The sequence below is a fragment of the Tyto alba genome, unplaced genomic scaffold (genome assembly GCF_018691265.1).
Source record: "Tyto alba isolate M040663 unplaced genomic scaffold, T.alba_DEE_v4.0 Super-Scaffold_42, whole genome shotgun sequence".
Taxonomy (NCBI): domain Eukaryota; kingdom Metazoa; phylum Chordata; class Aves; order Strigiformes; family Tytonidae; genus Tyto; species Tyto alba.
Genome location: NW_024881318.1, coordinates 40180512 through 40198144, shown reverse-complemented (window position 1 = coordinate 40198144; position 17633 = coordinate 40180512). Strand labels below are relative to the sequence as shown.

Genomic DNA, 17633 nt, shown 5'->3' with positions numbered 1-17633 from the left:
AAGCTTCAGCAACACTCTATTTGGAAAGACTGTGACTGCAATCCCTTCCAAACAGTTTTAGTATCATGCTGTGCCATAATCTCTCCAGTTTTTCATGAAACTGACAAAGGTTTGACCACGGTCCTTGTGGTATGAAGGCAGTTTAGGTAGCTACAGTATTCTCCTTATCACATTACCAAATTATTTTATGTAATATGGACATGACTGTCATACATGACGATTTGTATCATAACAAAGTTGTACTTCACTTACCACATTGCTGCACGTCCTGTACCGGATGTTTTGCCCTTCACAGATCCTGTGTCCAAAAATTAAAAACAAACCCAAAAGCGTTAATAGCTGAATATAAAAAGCAAACGTGTAATGTTTACTGTGTCAGTATCTTTTCTACAAAGATCTCTAATCACCTAATCCCCCATCATCACTCTTTCCCAAAGTAAAGGTCTCTCTGTCCCTATAAGGGTACTGAGGTTTGAATTCTACAACTCCTCAGTTTCCTACCTATGCTTTAAAAATGAGTTTCTAGAAGGTGGCATCAGTTTATAAATTAGGTTGGAAGTCAGAGTACATAACTCAGCTGGAAATCAACATCTGAGTCACAATAATAATGCCCTGTGTCTCCCAGCTACCCACACTAGTTTTGCGAGGGCACACCTCTGTGCCCACACCTCAGCACTGGCACAGTCTGACCCACTGAGCTTTGCCTGTTGGTGAGCCACCTGTGCACTGGGAGGAAGTAATCCTGCCTGCAGTGGCATGAAATGACAGGCTGAAAATTTCCCAATTTAATATGAGGGGAGAAGGAGAGCATAAAGCTTCCCCCCTATCCACCAGTCCCTCACTACTCCCAGATCCCTGCTGCAGAGCAGCATCCAAAGAGCAGCTGGGCCCACCAGAGGTCAAGGAGACCACAGGCCCCAACATGTGCTCTCCATGGCTCTCCTCCTCTTCCCTCACAGCAGACTCATACCAGCCCTGATGCTGGCAGAGCTCCCAGAAGAAAGGTCAACACCCAGATATCTTTTTAGCACTCAGCAGCATGTATTCCAAGTATTTGACCTTAGGTGAAGTTTCATGTGTTTTATGAGTTCAGACAGCATACTCTGTGGAGGTCCTCACTACAAATCAGAATGCAGGGTTTGGCTTTTAAGGTTTATCCTTCAAAATAATAGAATTCCTTACATTTTTAATTTTTTAATTTCAAAACTTCGCCCACCCCCCCCCCCCCCTTTTTTTTTTTTTTTTTGGCCAGGATTTAACAAGCACACATTCCTTGAGGACTAAATGCCTGCCAAGACTGAATTTTTAAATCCAAACCATTTTGATCTATCCAAGACAAAGGACAGCATCTGCATGCATTTGTGTTGTTCTTTTTTTCCTTCATTTTTTTAAAAAACAGGTAAACTTTTTCCATAGTAAGTTAACTCTAAAATAAACTGGTTTCCTTTAAATCGTTGAAGTCATACTTCCTCCAACCTTTATTCACAAGACTTTGTTGTGAAATTCCTCCAGTAGTCATTTTCATCTATGTGAATACAAAACCAGGGCAAAACACAGTTCTGCAAACATAATACAGTTTTGCAAATGTATCACAGTGGTGTAAATGATCACAAGAGAAGATAAACAACTAAATAAACCTGATCACTTCTGCAGAAGAAGTGTAAGCAGAAAGATAACATATTCTGTTGTGTAGCACTTGGCTTATAAAGAACACTATTGAAAGCATACTAGAAATACGACTGATTCAATGCTTTTGTAATGTTATATAATTAACTTGAGTAAATTTTTTCATTGCAAGCATGCACAGAAGTGAAAAGTGTACACAGAATACCTAGCATTAAAAAACCCCCTATTTTAGCAGTACAATAATAAAAATTATATTCACAATAGGCTATGAACTAAAAAAATTAAAAGAAACCCAAGTAAATCCCCCACTATCCCAGTCATTCCTGAACAATACAGACAAGCTGATAAGAGATACTGTGGTACAGGCCAAACCTGTTTACACTCCACTATATTCAATAGAGGTACTCTTGATTTATACCAATTGGTAGCAAAGAAAAAGTATATTATGCAGCATGCAGGCTGTCCTAGTGCAGGCCTTCTACACTACAATGAATAGCTTGTTCTGCAAGCTTGATACATGCCCCATCTGTCTCTCAGAAATACCATACAACCCATCACATATTTCTTTGCTTCACACAGACCTGCTGTTACCACAATGTCAATTACCAAAATTTATTAACCTCAGAAATATTGAACTGCCAGGAAAATTTAAACTTCTATCAGCTGACTCACAGTTTCTTCTTCTGTTCACAGTTTCTTCATATTATTTGTTCTGAAATTAAAACCCACTTATTTTTCACTTATTAATTGCATTAGGGAGAAGAATAGGTATTTTGATTAGACATATGCCACAGAACAATTCAGATTTTTTTCCAATTTCCCTCCTTTGGCTAATGGCTAGGGTTGTTCAGAAAAAATGTGTAATTCTGGATACAGATAGTGCTGTGATAATTCATGAGCACTAGGAACCACTCTTGCAAAACTCCCCCTTGTACCCTCTCCAAGGCCAAACTTCAGGGTTTTGTTGTTTAAGATCATTAGTTTCCCAGTTATCGCCCATCAACCAAAAGCAGGCAAACTGCTTTCAGCCTGAGCTGATATATTTTCACAATAGATTTGCAGAGTAGTTTGTGTTTCAGATCTATGGTGCTTCAGGACACTATTCCAGATTCTCTTAAGTTCAAGTATCTACTTTTGGACTCGAAGTCATAGAATTTGTAGAAAAAAATAGATGGCTAAAAAGACTCTGTAAATAAAATTTAAATAGCTTTTTGAGGGCATAGACTTTGATTTTTAAAAGTAAACTCTGTTTCCGATCCTGACTATGCTTAAAATAGGGAAGCTGAAACCATCTAGTGAGCTTAGTTCTGAAGTAAAATACACAGCATCTTGCATGACACCAGGCCAGACTAGGTTTTCTCCTCTAGTCAGGGTTTGAATTAATGGTACAGGTCCCATATCTCAGCATGGATGCTTTGCAGAATGACACAGAACAGAGCATTTAATATGCAAGGAAGGACCACAGCGTATTAGTGAGACGATGTTATGAGATTATGTAGTCACCACACATCCTCTGACCTCTGTAGAGTATAAATGAGAACTCACATCAACAAGGAGTACACACAGCCACTTGGCAAAGGTAGAAGTCACCCAAAATGGCAAGTTCATTTTGGACACTACACAGAGTGGGAGCAGTAAGACATACTTCTGGTCTTCTCTGTTATCTATACACCACAGGGGATTTTTCATAGGAAAAAGGTAGCTGGGGGTTTGGCTTGACAGGCAATGATTATCATGTGAGTATGAAAGAAAAGCAAGCTACTGGGAATCATGTTTCACTCTTCAAACCTAGTCACTTGTTTCCAGAAAAGTTTCTGAAAGAGGTTAACAACTTTTAATATATTAAAATATTCACTTCACTTAATGTAAACAACTCACATCCCTCGTATTTATTTCTCCAGGCTCCAGTTTGTAGAGGGACTTAGTTCAAGTCTCCCCCGCAAAGGTCTAAAGTAGATGTGTATTTTTGCTCAGCTAGAGTTAGAAATCTTGCAATAATCCATGCCAGAAAGAATAGCAACCCTATGCCAAAGTTGCCTTTATCTGTAATTACGAAAGAACATGAAAGAGATTTGCAGAGGTGGACCTCATCAACTCCTGCCACTCTCATCAAAGTTTGAAATGCTTTTCTTAAGAATCAAGTCTCCACATAAGCAAGCAACTATGAGACAGAGGTGGGTTATTTTTGTGGATGTGAATTATTGATGCAACTATTCACTACAGAGGTTTGAAAGTTGATGTAATCTTGGACAGTCTTCACTGTCCTTTATTTTCACACCCTTTGATAACCACTTTTCTGGGACAGATTCTGGTTTCTGCACTGTACCTGTGAGAAAGGTATGCTGTGGGTCTTCTCCTCCAACGAGATCTTAGGCAGGTGCCATCAGCCCTCTCCTTCCCCAGGTGCCAACAGGCATGATGAGGTCATGCTACACACACAGTAACACCATCTTGCATCTCTCTTTCCCCACCCTGTTGCTCTTACCTCTTCCCCAAATATGGTACAGTGTTATGACCCCTTCTCATCCTCAATACAGTATCTGTTTGTCCGGCTCTGGGGAGAAGAGAGTATCTTTTATTTTTTCAGCATATCCCTTTTCCCATAAAGGAAATGTGAGGGAAGGCCAAATTGTTATGAAAAAGGAGGATGCATTGGGACTGCACTGACCTTATGAGTTCACTCCTTCAAACAGCCTGGTGAAGTTTTCTCAACTTGATGTCCAAATCATTCAATTGACAATAAATTGAAAGATGTGTAAAAAATATTCCATATCCTTTTGTTAATAAGCACCTTGCCTGCCACAATGGGTTGTGCAAATGCACTAGTTGTTTTGCCATGCAGCTTGACGTTGCAACTGAAAAATCTTTCATTCTTTATGTTTAGGAGACTGTCTCCTACAGACTTGTGCATCTTGTTGAAATAGTGAAATACCAGAAAAATTACAGGAATAGTTAACTTTGAGACAAGAAAAGTGGACATGGATAGTCAAGCCAACTTTCCCTGGCAAATTTAGCTGCAGATCTTATGAATATCCTTTCTGCAAGAGTGAAAATATAAACAACCAGGAGGCAAAATACCAACTTGAATCATTGCATGCAGGAAGCTGTTGAGGCAAATAAAAACATGGGCACTGATCTGTGGCCACCAAAGACCTACTTTTTTCATAAATAATGTTTTCCATAATCTTGTTATACAGGAATCAATAATTTTGATGTAAATAATGTATCATACTTAGCATGAATGGACCCATGTGGACTTCATGTAGTTTAAAAAGGCCAAGTAGAAGGTCCTGCACATGGGTTAGGGCAAACTCAAGCACAAATACAGGTTGGGTGGTGAGTGAATTGAGAGCAGCCCTGCACAAGACTTGGGGATACTGGCGGATGAAAAATTAGGTATGAGCCAGCAACATGCACTTGCAGATCACAACACCAATTTTATCCTGGGCTGCATAAAAAGAAGCATGGCCATCAGGTTGATGGAGGTGATTCTCCCCCTCTACTCCACTCTTCTGAGACCCTACCTGGAGTACAGCATCCATGTCTGGTGTCCCCAGTACAAGACAGACATTGACCTGTTCAAGCAGATCCATAAGTGGGCTACAAAAAGTGTTCAGAGGGCTGAAACACCTCTCCTATGAAAAAAAGTTGAGAGAGTTGGGGTTGAAGATGCGCTCATGAGGGGAAAGTCCTGTTTAATTAACATAATGTGCTTTCATGACAAGGTCACCCATCTAGTTGACCAAGGAAAGTCAGTAGATGTAGGGGTTTTTTGGATTTTAGCAAAGCTTTTGATACTGTCTCTCACAGTATCCTTCTGGACAAAATGTCCAGCATACAGCTAGACAAGTCCATAATACACTGGGAGAAAAACTGGCCAATGGGTCAGGCTCAAAGACTTATAGTAAATAAAGTCCCATCAGGCTGGTGGCCAGTCACCAGTGGGGTTCCCCACGGCTTGATTTTAGGGCCAGTGCTCTTTAATGTTTTTATAAATCATCTGGACACAGGAATCAAATGTACATTAAGTAAGTTTGATGATAATACTAAATTAGGAGGAGCTGTGAACTCCCTCAAGGGTAGAGAGGCTTTACAGAAAGACCTGGATAGAGAGATGGGCAATCACCAACCATATGAAATTTAACAAGTGCTGGATCCTCCATCTGGGAAGGAGTAATCCTGGTTGTATGTACAACTTGGGGGATGAGAGGCTGGAGAGCAGCCCTGTGGAAACAGATCTAGGGGGTTGGGTTGATGGCAAGTTGACTGTGGATTGACAGTGCGCCCTGGCAGCCAAAAGGGCCAACTCTGTCCTGGAGTGCATCAAGCACAGCATCACTAGCTGGTTGAGGGAGGCAACTGTCCCAATCTACACTGCACTGGTGTGGCTCCACCTCAAGTACTCTGTGCGGTTTTGGGTGCCTCTATAAGAAAAACAACGAACTATTAAAGTGTGTCCAGAAGATGGTGAAAGACAATGAGGGCAAGACTTGGTTTGTTCAGCTTGGAGAAGAGAAGGCTGAGGGGTGACCTCATTGCAGTCTACAACTTCCTCAAGGCGGGCAGCAGAAGGGGAGGTGCTGATCTCTCTCTGGTGACCAGTGATAGGACATGAAGAAATGGAATGAAGCTGTGTCAGCGGAAGTTCAGATTGGACATTAGGAAAAAGTTTTTCACTGAGACGGCGGTCAGTCACTGGAACAAACTGCCTCAGGAAGTGGTCATGGCACCAAGCCTGACAAAGTTCAAAGAGCATCTGGATGTTGCTCTTATTCATGTGGTTTAGTTTTAGGTAGTCCTGTGAGGATCAGAAAGTCAGACTTGATGATCCTCGTGGATTCTTTCCAACCTGAGATATTTTGTGATTCTATGATTCTGTGTTCAGTCTAAAGAAGACTCCAGGGCACCTTAGTGGAGCCTTTTAACATATAAAGGAAGATTATATGAAAGACAGAGAAAGACATTTTACCAAGGCCTGTAGTGACAGGACAAGGGGCAATGACTGTAAACTGGAAGAGGATAGGTTTAGCTTGGACATAATGAAGAATTTTTTTATGATGCAGGTGGTGAAACATTGGAATAGATTGCCCAGAGAAGTGGTGGATGCCCCATCATTGTAAGTGTTCAAGGTCAGACTAGATGGGGCTTTAAGCAACCTGATCTAGTGAAAAATGTCCCTGCTCATGGCAGGGGGGTTATACTAGATAATCTTTAAAGGTCCTTTCCAATGCAAACCATTCTACAATTTTATGATTAAATAAACATTGACCTTCACGGATGTGAAGGTGATGAGTATGGAACTGTCCTGGTTTCAGCTGAGGTGGAGTTAATTTTCTTCCTAGTAGCTGGTACAGTGCTGTGTCTTGGACTTAGCATAAGGATAATGTTGATAATACACTGATGTTTTAGCTGTTGCTAAGTATTGCTTATCCTAAATCAAGGACTTTTCAGTTTCCCATGCTCTGCCAGCAAGGAGGTGCGCAAGAAGCTGTGAGGGAATGTGGCCAGAACAGCTGACCCAAAATAGCCAAAGGGATACTCCATACCATAGAAATCACACTGAGTATATAAACTCGGGGGAGTTGGCCCAGAGGGGCTCATGGTTGCTAGGGAACTAGCTCGACATTGGTCAGTGAGTGGTGAGGAATTGTACTGTGCATCACTTGTCTTTTTTATTTCTCTCCCTTTTTGTTATCTTCCTTTTCATCATCATTATTTATTATTATTATTTTATTTTATTCTATTTTATTCTATTTCAACTAATAAACTGTTCTTACCTCAACCCATGAATTTTCCTTTTTTTTTAGTAAAAAAAGTATCCTATTGGGAGGGGGAAGTGAGCAAGTGGCTGTGTTGTGCTTAGTTGACGGCTGGGGTTAAACCATGACAGGAAGTAACAAAAATCCCATCATACTGGGCTTTACTCTGTGTAACTCTGCTGTATATCTAGAGTAAATTCACTGGAATCAAAAGAATGGAATATGGCTATACACATATGGAACATGACTATATATTATATGAAAGAGATGGTGTTAGAAAAAAGAAAAAAAAGAAAAGTGCCTATTTTTAATACTTAGCCTGAATCAAAGTCTGACTGGCTGTTTAGGAATTTGAAGGACAAGTAAACAGTGTTTCTCAAAGATGAAGTCCCTTTCATGGTGATATTAGTACAAAACAACTAATTGTTTCTGGCTACCTGATGCTTGTTAAAGTTGTGTTGAATGCTTCCTACAGAATGCCATCCAATCTCTTCTAAAGTTTTGTTTATACTGTAGGCTATAGTGCAAGAAATATCCAAAGTAACTCAAGGTAGCTAGCCCAGCTACTGATATAACAATTTGGCTATTTCTAGAAGCCTAGTCAAAATAGCATAGAGCCCTGAAAAATCTGTTCTTACAGAGATAAGATTTTCATTCTAAAGGCTTTTCATTTACCCAAAAATAAGGCAGACATTGAACTTTTGCTGCACAAATTGCTGAACAGAATAGAATTTATTCTGATTTTTACTTTCAAATTTTTCTTTGCATTATTCAGAGCCACTGAATGTTATTTTCTACGTAATATCTGGCATTAAACAACAGTTCCTAAACTCTCAATAGAATATGACTAGCTAGTCCAATTAAGATGAAAATCAAATTTGAGAAAAATAAAGGAAAAGAAAGAGAAAAATTTGTCAGAGTGCTTTCAGACTGTTTATTTTCATGCATTTATTCTCCCAAATTTGTCAGTGTAGTATTTTTTATTTTCTTAGGATTCTTTTTAATAGTGTCTTTAGCTTTAGATTTGCACATACCTCACATATCGCAGATATACAGAAAACAATAACAGTTGCAGATGTTTTTCAGTTTCTCACTAGCCAAGAAAGGCAGAAAAAAAGCAAGAATTAAAGAAGTGCCTTTCAAAAAAAACAATGGCAAGAGGTCTCCTCACAGTCCAAGTGGAAAGAAAATGCAATGTTAAAACTCAACTGGCCTGCTGTATCACAAAGATAGCATCTAGAACATATTGCAGGCCCAAAAGTACTAACACCCCAAATCTGAACATGCCTGAGCTTGGATCTGGATCCAAGGTTTGCAGCTGGTCTTTACAAAACAAATGTGCTGAACAGGAACTCAAGTTCCCCATGCTTTCAGGAAGTTTGAATGTGGGTCTAAATCACTTCTATTAGCCCAGATCCACTGAAATGCTCATGCTTTATCATGTACAATCTATTGCTTGGGCTTTAGAGAATCACTTCTTAACTTCTTTTTTATATGTAGTAAGGCTTACAAAAACTCCACATGCAAAGGCCTGGCTGATTTAATTCTGTTTCATTTAAATCCCAGAACAGATTTATTGGAAGAATTATGAATATACAAGAGGTCTTCTAGTGAACCTGGATTTATGAACAGTATATCAGTCAAGTGAAGGCTTCACAGACATTTTTGTTAGGTAGGCTACTCCTCAACAGACACAGATTCATGGAGACCATATCCATCACTCATCTGTAGGTAGAATGCTGACTACAGTTCATTCTAACACAAATCAGTTTCTCACTCAAAACAGAGACATACAACATCCCTTTGGCAAACCTAGCAATGGATTACATGGGAAAACAACACTAATAAAGCATTTTATATATTTGTAGCTACTTACTGAGGAACAGAAGTTAGAAATTAGGACAGCCATCATAACATGACTATTTCTCCAAAGCCCATGAGCAATCACTCCACAGATTACGATGCTAATCCATATTGTGTGCAATTTGCAGATTTTTATAGTATTGACACAATTTTAAGATTGTTGCTTGCTGCTTCTGCCATTAGGAAGGGACTGTAATCTCTCTCAAAAAATGAAAAAAGCTTCTCCATCAAATGGAAGCAGGAGATTTTCTCATAATCACAGATTTGACTAATCCCAGAGTAAAAAGAATAAAAATTTCCCTTTTAAAATGCTGCTAGATGACACAGATTTAACCAGAAGCATCTACAAACTAGATATACTCAAAATTTTTTCCAAATGTTTAAAATTGTCCAATATAGCATGGAGGATGTCCTTTACAGGTAAACTAGCTAGAGTTATCAACTGAAGCAGAAAACAAGTCAGTTACTGAGGTATCCTGAAGGTCATTTGCAGGAAGTAAAACATTAAGCTAGTATACAGATACAGTTTTGATCAGAGTAATGTGAACCATTCTCCAAAATCATTTGGTAGCACAGATGACCTAAGAATTTTACAGTATTGACTGTACTTCCACTGAGTGGATATATTCTGCAATTATGGCAGCATTTGTGCAAAAATATTTTGTTCTTTATTCTACTGATGTTAAGATAGCAAAGGGCTTATTCTGGAAGTCATAAAAAACCACAAGATTTAAAATTATCATTCTGACTAGAATAGGAACATCTCGTAAAGCAGCATAATTTGCCTTATTTAGTAGTGCCAGGATTAGAGTAGACTGCATTTATATCATTGCACAGTAGCTGCAGTAATTTATGTTATCTTCTCTCTGATAAAGAAGCAGCCCAAAAACTATAGTAACTATTCCATGGTAATTTTCACTCATAAAGTTTAAAGGACCTTTTATCAATGTTAGATGTAAAAAAAATCAGTTTGTCTGGTGATCTGAGGCTCTGAGACAGATGACTCTGTGACTGTAGTCTGAAACTACGGGCCACTGCCACATGTTTGGGCTAAATTCTAAATTCAGTTGTGAAACAGCAACACAATAGTATACAGTGTTTTGGTATTAAAAGTATGTACAGCTGAAACGTCAAACATTATTTTTAAAATATGTAATATCTGATGTATCTACTTTTCAGTGCTGGTTGGTGGTGTTGTAATGGGTTCTTATTCTATTATTTAACTTTATACTAACATGAATAACATGCATCTATTCCATCATCCTGACAGGCCACAAACCATTTGATGCTTGATTTGTGAAATGATAATTTATGTGATCAAAATGAGAAAACAGTAACTCCTTAAAGACATAAATCAAATTTATGTTGGGATTCTGTCTTATGAAAAATGTCACACAGTATAAAATTGACCTAATTTGAGCTAATTTAGCTTTTTTTTTTTTTTAAATCTCTGTCACTTTCTTTACTGAGGGAAACTTATCAGGAAGATGTTAATATTGACTCTCTTCTGCTACTAAATGTACATCCATCATCTAATGGTGGAAAACCTCCACTCTATTCAGCAGTTTACACATAATTTCCCATGGGTAAGAATGACAATCTCAAATTTTGACCCCTAAACCCAGATTCAGTATCCATGGGCCTCCATAACCAGCTTAGCACTCTGCTATACACCAACACAGACTGTTCCCTGCTTCATGCTTTATCTGGAAACAGCAGCAACAGTAACAGGTAGGATTTCTAAGCAGATTGAAAAAAAGACTACTTATTATCTGCTAAAATCATTCCCAATACTCTAGGACATCCTGCTCTTCTGCTATCTACAACCTTTCTTTACTAGAAAGTGATGATGAATTTGGAAAGTGATACAAAAAAAATCACAATTATCTTCCTGCCAAGCCTAGACACAGTGAAACACTATTGATACTACTGCAGTACTTGTCAATATGTAAAGTGCAATTCCAGAACACACAGAATATTTTCAGGATCAGGATGGGTGAACTTAGTAGGAAAATTTATAATTTCTTTTATGATTTGAAAATGTATTCCAATACAAGGAAATCCATACCTGGATTGATGGTATGTGACTTTCAATCACTTTGCTGGATGACAAATGCCAGCCGTGCTGTGCAACAGACAGACCATAACAAATAATAGCCAGATTCCAAGGAAGAGGGCAAAGACCATGTTGCAGTGTCTCTCAATCTGCTCTGCCTATGTATTTCCAGTGTCCCTGTAGCCAAGTATCCAACATCTAATAAAACCTGGTTCTCTGCAGAAGCACAACTGTTGCTAGTTTGACCCTCAAGAGAAACAGGAGTGGTCTGTGGTTCTCCGCTCTGCTGCAGGTTTTGACCAGCAGTGCCGCATGACAGTTCCTGATGGAGAGGAAACATATGAGGAGTTTCTCTTTCCTGAGCTTTGTACACACATGTCCCCCATCCATCTGTCCATTCCCGTCCCCACCACACCTGAAACTGAAGGCCAAACCACTCTGGAATGATAAAAATAAATACTTCTTCACCTAATATATAATTAGGCTGTGAGGTTCACTTTCAAGTGAGTTGAGGCAAACTGTAACATTTAAAGGGAGTCTCTCCTTTCATGTAAATAACACAAATTCCTGAAGTCATAAAGAGTTAATGCCAACAAAGAGCATGAAAAGTGTCATGGTCTGAGGTTCATCTCAGTCTTTAATTACTAATTAGCAAAATATTATTTTCCTGGGGCTTATTCTGCCACCAGAGTGACCCAGTGCTGCTTGTTGTCAGCATGGGACACCAGAATGCATAGTTGACTTGGGCTGTGAACTCTTGTCTGTTTGTGTGACTGGCATATTTATTTATATCACTAAATGTCCTTAGCATAATCAGGACCAGTTGTTCTAATGAAAAGTACTGTTAAACAGCCCCTACCCTGAAATGTTTGCCATCTAAAACACTAGAAAATAGAATTTCTCACTAACACTTTCCATTCTTTCATCACAGCTGCAAAGGCCTAACACAAAACATGTTCCCAAAACAAACAACACAAGCACTAACATAACTTCGGCAAAGGAAAGCTGGAAAGAAAACTGATTTTCTTTATTTAGCTGCATATACTAACGGTGTTTAGGAATGGGCAATTAGTTTCTGCATTTCTTCAAAGCAGATGCACTGGGTTCTCTCTTTTCATGTAATGCTCTGAAAGTTACCTCATACAGAACTAAAAGACATAAGGCATTATGAACATTCCTCCCAGAATGAGAAATATTTAGGATTAATTTGTTCTAAAACATCTAAATGTGTTGCCAGTTTTCAAGTGCCAGAAGTAGCTAGCATCTTCCTTCATAATGCCATGAAATTATACACAGCAAATATATGAGATAAACTGTACCAACCAAGAAATTGTCCCAGAGAGGTGGACATTTTGTTCTAGCCTTACCAGGCTTGAAATATTCATGTGTACAGGCTTAGTTCCAAACCTTAAAAGTCTGGATGAGTTTCCTAGCCCTGCTCCCTCCCTGCCTTTTTCTTAGTGACTTATACCTGGCACAAAAATTAATCATTTAAACCCTTACCTTAATTAACAATCATGCACAGATGAGGAAAAAGGAAAAACTATCACACATCTGATACTGTGCTAATTCAAGGTTAAATTTTACTATTTATGATTTATTGCCACTGGCTAGTAAATGTTGTGCACCCGATGAAACCTCTGCATCCTACCCTGGAAACAAAGGGTTTCCACATGTGAATGAGCCAAAGTCTGCAGTTAGTTCTTCAGGCAGGGAGCATTGCTTAAGTACTGACAGGACAGTAGTAAGGTATTGTATGAAAAACAAGTACTGTGTGATTGATAAGTTTATTCCCTGTTCCGCTGGGGTAGCTTCTGGGACATCTCAAATAGTACAAGAACCAAGAGAATCAGATAGGGAGAGCCTGCCCAGGAGGAGTGGTTTATATTCACATACTACAGAGCTCTAACTGTTACTGCTGACTACTACTACTACTGTCACAGAGCTCCAAGACTTTTCCCCTCTAGAAATTGCTGAGGCAGTTCTCAGTGAGGGAGCGGAGGTGTAGTCAACAAGCCCTTGTACTACTCAGATTCCACAGACCTCCTGATGTGCCTGGATTCATGTTTACATTAAAGGAACATATAGAAGATCATTTGTTTTCTTCAGTCTGAAAAGGATACACTCTGATTAAAAATAAGTTTGTGTCTCTGTAATTTCCAATTTTGAGGTGTTTGCAGAACCACTGCTTGCTACGGAACTAACAAGAAATGAGAATTTGGACCCAAGTTTAAAAAAAATATTCACACACACACACTCCCATGGGAATGGAATAAAAAAGTACTGGTTTTCCATTGGTTTCAGTAGATGCCTTTACCTATCTTGTCTCCTTCCAGCAGGTTTTTGCATGCTGTCAACTCAATAACTGCTGTAACTAGGAGACCAAACAGTCCACAGATAAAGTTAAAATACACAATATTCTCTTCTGATCTTATGGTTCAATGCCTTGTGCTGTTTCTTGTCCTCATTAAACAGCATCATGCACAAAAATGTCAGATGTAGGAAACAATTTGGAGTGTATTGTCACGGTCTGTTTTATTAACATCAGTTTTATAAACACGATAGAAAATACAAAAGAAACATATGAAGGATGGAAAATTGTATTACATTTTTTATACTACAATGTATAAGGTATCAGAGATGGCAGTAAGCCACAAAGTTTGGGTCTGGAGTCTTCCTTCATATCCTTTATGAGAAATCTGTTAATATTTATCACATATACCACTTTTACTGCAGGTAAACTTCTTAAAGTAGATAGAAACAATATTTGCTAGAAATATTTTGCAGGTAAAACTTAAATATACTACAGAGTGTAAATTATGTCAAATGACTTATCCATGTTCCATTGCAACCTTGTAACTGGAGAGAAACAAAATCTCAGATGCCTGACTGGCATCTCAGATGCCAGACTCCACCTTTGCACTGGGCCACTCTACTTCTGCCTGTTAGAAAGGGTTTGCTGTTATGGAAGACCTCCTACCTGAAATTCATAAGATATCATCAGCAGAATTATCATTCTTTCATATATAGCTCAGGATACTGTGTTGGGTCAATGTGATGCTTTTACAGTCTCAGTGTTGCTGAGACTGTGGGGTGCTAAACCTAGTGAATTAGCTGTAGTCTGATACAAGTGTGTGAAAAGTCTTACCACTTAAATGGTGGAAGTATAGGGAAGTTTCACTTTTCAGTAGCTGGCAGCCTTGTAAGCCGTCCAGACAACTTTTGTATCTCCATAGGTTCTCACTATATTTTAAAAGGGTGTTGCTTTATCAAACATGTTGGCTGCTTTCCTGAACTAAAAAAAAACATCACCATAATTTTCTGACATTGAGTTGGAAATTTTAGCAGGGTTCAAGACCTCTACTGATTACTTCTTATGGTCTGACACATACAAGTATGTTGAATTCTCCCATCAGTAAAGTAAGAAGTGTTCACCCACTTACTTGCTCAAGCAGCGTCTCAGTGAATATGAAGCCCCTCCTCCACAAGTGCGTGAACATTCACTCCATGAGCCCCAGGCATCCCATAGTAAGTCCCCGTCTTCCTCCGAGCGAGCTGTTCTGGAGCTCTGAGGAGAGGGAGATGGAAAAAAAGTCAGGAAAAATCATTTAAAGGACAAAAAATATTGATGCTAGTTTAACCTTTCTTCTTACTGGTTATCATCTTTGGTCATTCAAAGCACTGAATAAATCTGTTATTCACTGACATTCCTACCAATTGGCAGCCGGTTCTTGTAGTGTGGGTTGCTGTATGAACTTGCTTTCATCCTTTGAATATCATACTCTGTGTTAATTTAAGACTGGTGGTGATTATTATCAGACAGCACTTTGGACAACTGAGACAAGGGAATTTCCCCAATTAAAAGGAATAGATGGAGTACTGTAGACATTAGAAATTGTGCTTTGATGTTTTGTTGCTGTGTTAGAAACTATGAAAGGGCATATTAAAATGTGCCTTCCAAGATGCTCTTGAGGAGAAAAAGAAACACAATGTAGTGAACCAATGTGATGCAAAGACATTCAACATAATGACATTCGTGCACTCATCATAAGGATCTGGAACTATCATTACTTCTTCTCTGTCCAGAGATCTATAAAACTTTCTGGACAAAGATTTCCTAACTGATTTATCCCTACTATTGAAACTAAAAACTTAAAAAACTTAAAAATAGAAAGTGCACACTACCTGAAGAGCTGGAGTTCTCCAGTGCCAGGCACAGACCCAGACAGTGCTATTGTTAATGGCAATGGTTGGGTTCAAACAACTTTATAGAGAAGCACCACTGATGGATTCAGAAATGCTCAGCTCTTCTAGGATTAACTCATAAACGTACAGCAGTACCTGCCTCAAATCATGCAGTCATGCATGTATCCAGCATTTCATTTTCATTCATGAAAATGCACCTCTGAAACAGATCTGTTGGGACAAAAATGATTTAATTATTTTGATAGATATTGTCCCTCATGGACAATGGTGTTTTTCTGGAAGAAACTGAACAGCCTATAGAAGCGTGCAAAGGTACATGGAAAATGCCCATGTCTGGTGGAGACCAGGCAGTGTTCTCCTTAAAAGCTTGGCTTGCACTGTGGCTCAACACCTGGTGAATAACATTTCTAACTGTATTTGGAATAAATGAGAAGGCTAGACAACTAGATGAGGGAGGCTGTGATGGTGCCCCTCAACAGAGAAACATCAGCAAGCATCATTGCTGGCCCATTGTAGAGGAATCAACTTTAGCTTTCAGCACTGAGAGATTATTTGAGACACAGAGATAAGGTCAACACTGAAATAATTTTTTCTTCAGTGAAGCTGTGTAAAAGTTTTCTCATGAAATCTGAAACCTGGTGAAATATACCAATCTTAAATATTGTTATTCACGGGCTAAAAAAAAATATTTTGGTAATAGTTTAGGGCTGTGAACTGTTTCAAAATACATCTGTTTAAGGGAGATACTGAATTTGTCACACATAACCAAGATCCTAAACTGAAAAGTCTGTGTCTATAGAGCAAAGAACTAAGTCTAGCCCATTAGGATATAAAATGTGTTCTAACTGGGATTTATCAAGGTAAGAGGTTAACTAGTCAATATACTTTAAGGAACCTGGAATGTATTATATATGTTAACCATTAATAATGAATTTTCCAATATGGAAACCATTTAGTCCTATAAAATTCTGCAAGGAGATTGCAGTTCACTCACTAGTGTCATCTACAATACTGAATAAACAGGCAAGTGTAAGACTAGCTGAAGTGAAAACCCACTACTTTTATTAGTCGTCTCTATACTCAGCTTAGTAATAAGGTCAAAATCTCACACTGAACTCTGTTCTCCTGAAAAGAGAAAACCCATAATCTCAGTGTTGTACACATTTGCACCCTCTGCCACTCATTAGCTCCATGCATCTGAAAGATTAAGACATTGCCAATGCTGTTCCCGTGGTCCCATGGGATTCTTCCTGCCCTGAAGCAGGTCATTAGCTCATGGATCAGTACTTAGCTTACTCAGCTTGACAGAGTAATTGTATTATTATATTCCTTCCAAAAGCCTGATACTACTCTGAGATACATTAGCACAATAAATTAGTGGTAACCAAATGAAGGTTGAGCTTGTTAAACCTGCTGAAGTGAGCCCAGACTGTATGTCAAATTGGCAAAGTCCTATGGAGTTATTGTTTAAAGGGAAAAAATTAAGATTTTCAGGACACCTTTCCAGCCATTTTCTCTTCTTTCCCTCTCTTCCCATTATTGCTTTTATGAAGGTACAGTCCAAACCTGATCCTGAAGAATGAGTCAGTCTGTTTGGGCAGAATGTGCTACAAAAGAAAGGATTTTCCTCTCTGCAAACACACCAAATATGGTTATTTCTTCTGAAAGGGAGAGCTCAGTGAGTGGCAAGGGTCAGGTGCAGGACCAGCACACAGCAACACACCAGACTGTCCCCCCAGCCACAGCTCCCCAGCATTTCACAATGGTCATCTGCTGCGTTCCTCATGCTGCTGCTCATGGAGCCTTCAAGGGCATGAGTGCTCCTTTTTTAAAACCAGAGTATTTTAAAAGGCATATATACAAATTCCAATTAAATAGGGCTGAGACTATCTGGCCTTCTGACACAAAGAAGGCCAGCCCTTTTGAGTGGCCTTTAGGACCTGGTCCAAAGCATGCTGAGGTCAAATGTAAACTCCATCAAATTAAAGTCATTCAGGAGCAGAACATCAAAATATAGGCTGAAAAGGGGATTCAGCATGATTTGTAAAGATTTTTTTCTTTTTAATTAATCAAATAAATCTTGTGAATTAGAAGGAATCTAAACCAAACAGGCAGAAGGCAAG

The 17633-nt window shown here is 38.8% G+C and overlaps 1 protein-coding gene across 2 annotated transcripts in view; it reads right to left on the bottom strand.

Annotated features, from left to right (window-relative positions):
• The window catches only part of ADAMTSL1 (ADAMTS like 1), a 206780-nt gene that overhangs the window by 170374 nt on the left and 18773 nt on the right, over positions 1-17633 (bottom strand). For both annotated transcript variants that reach the window (XM_033003851.2, XM_033003852.2), the window contains exons 2-3: positions 14748-14872; positions 253-298 (exon numbers count right to left, since the gene is read on the bottom strand). In XM_033003851.2, coding sequence (XP_032859742.1) covers positions 253-298; positions 14748-14872 — 171 coding nt within the window. The remainder of the gene's footprint in view (positions 1-252; positions 299-14747; positions 14873-17633) is intronic.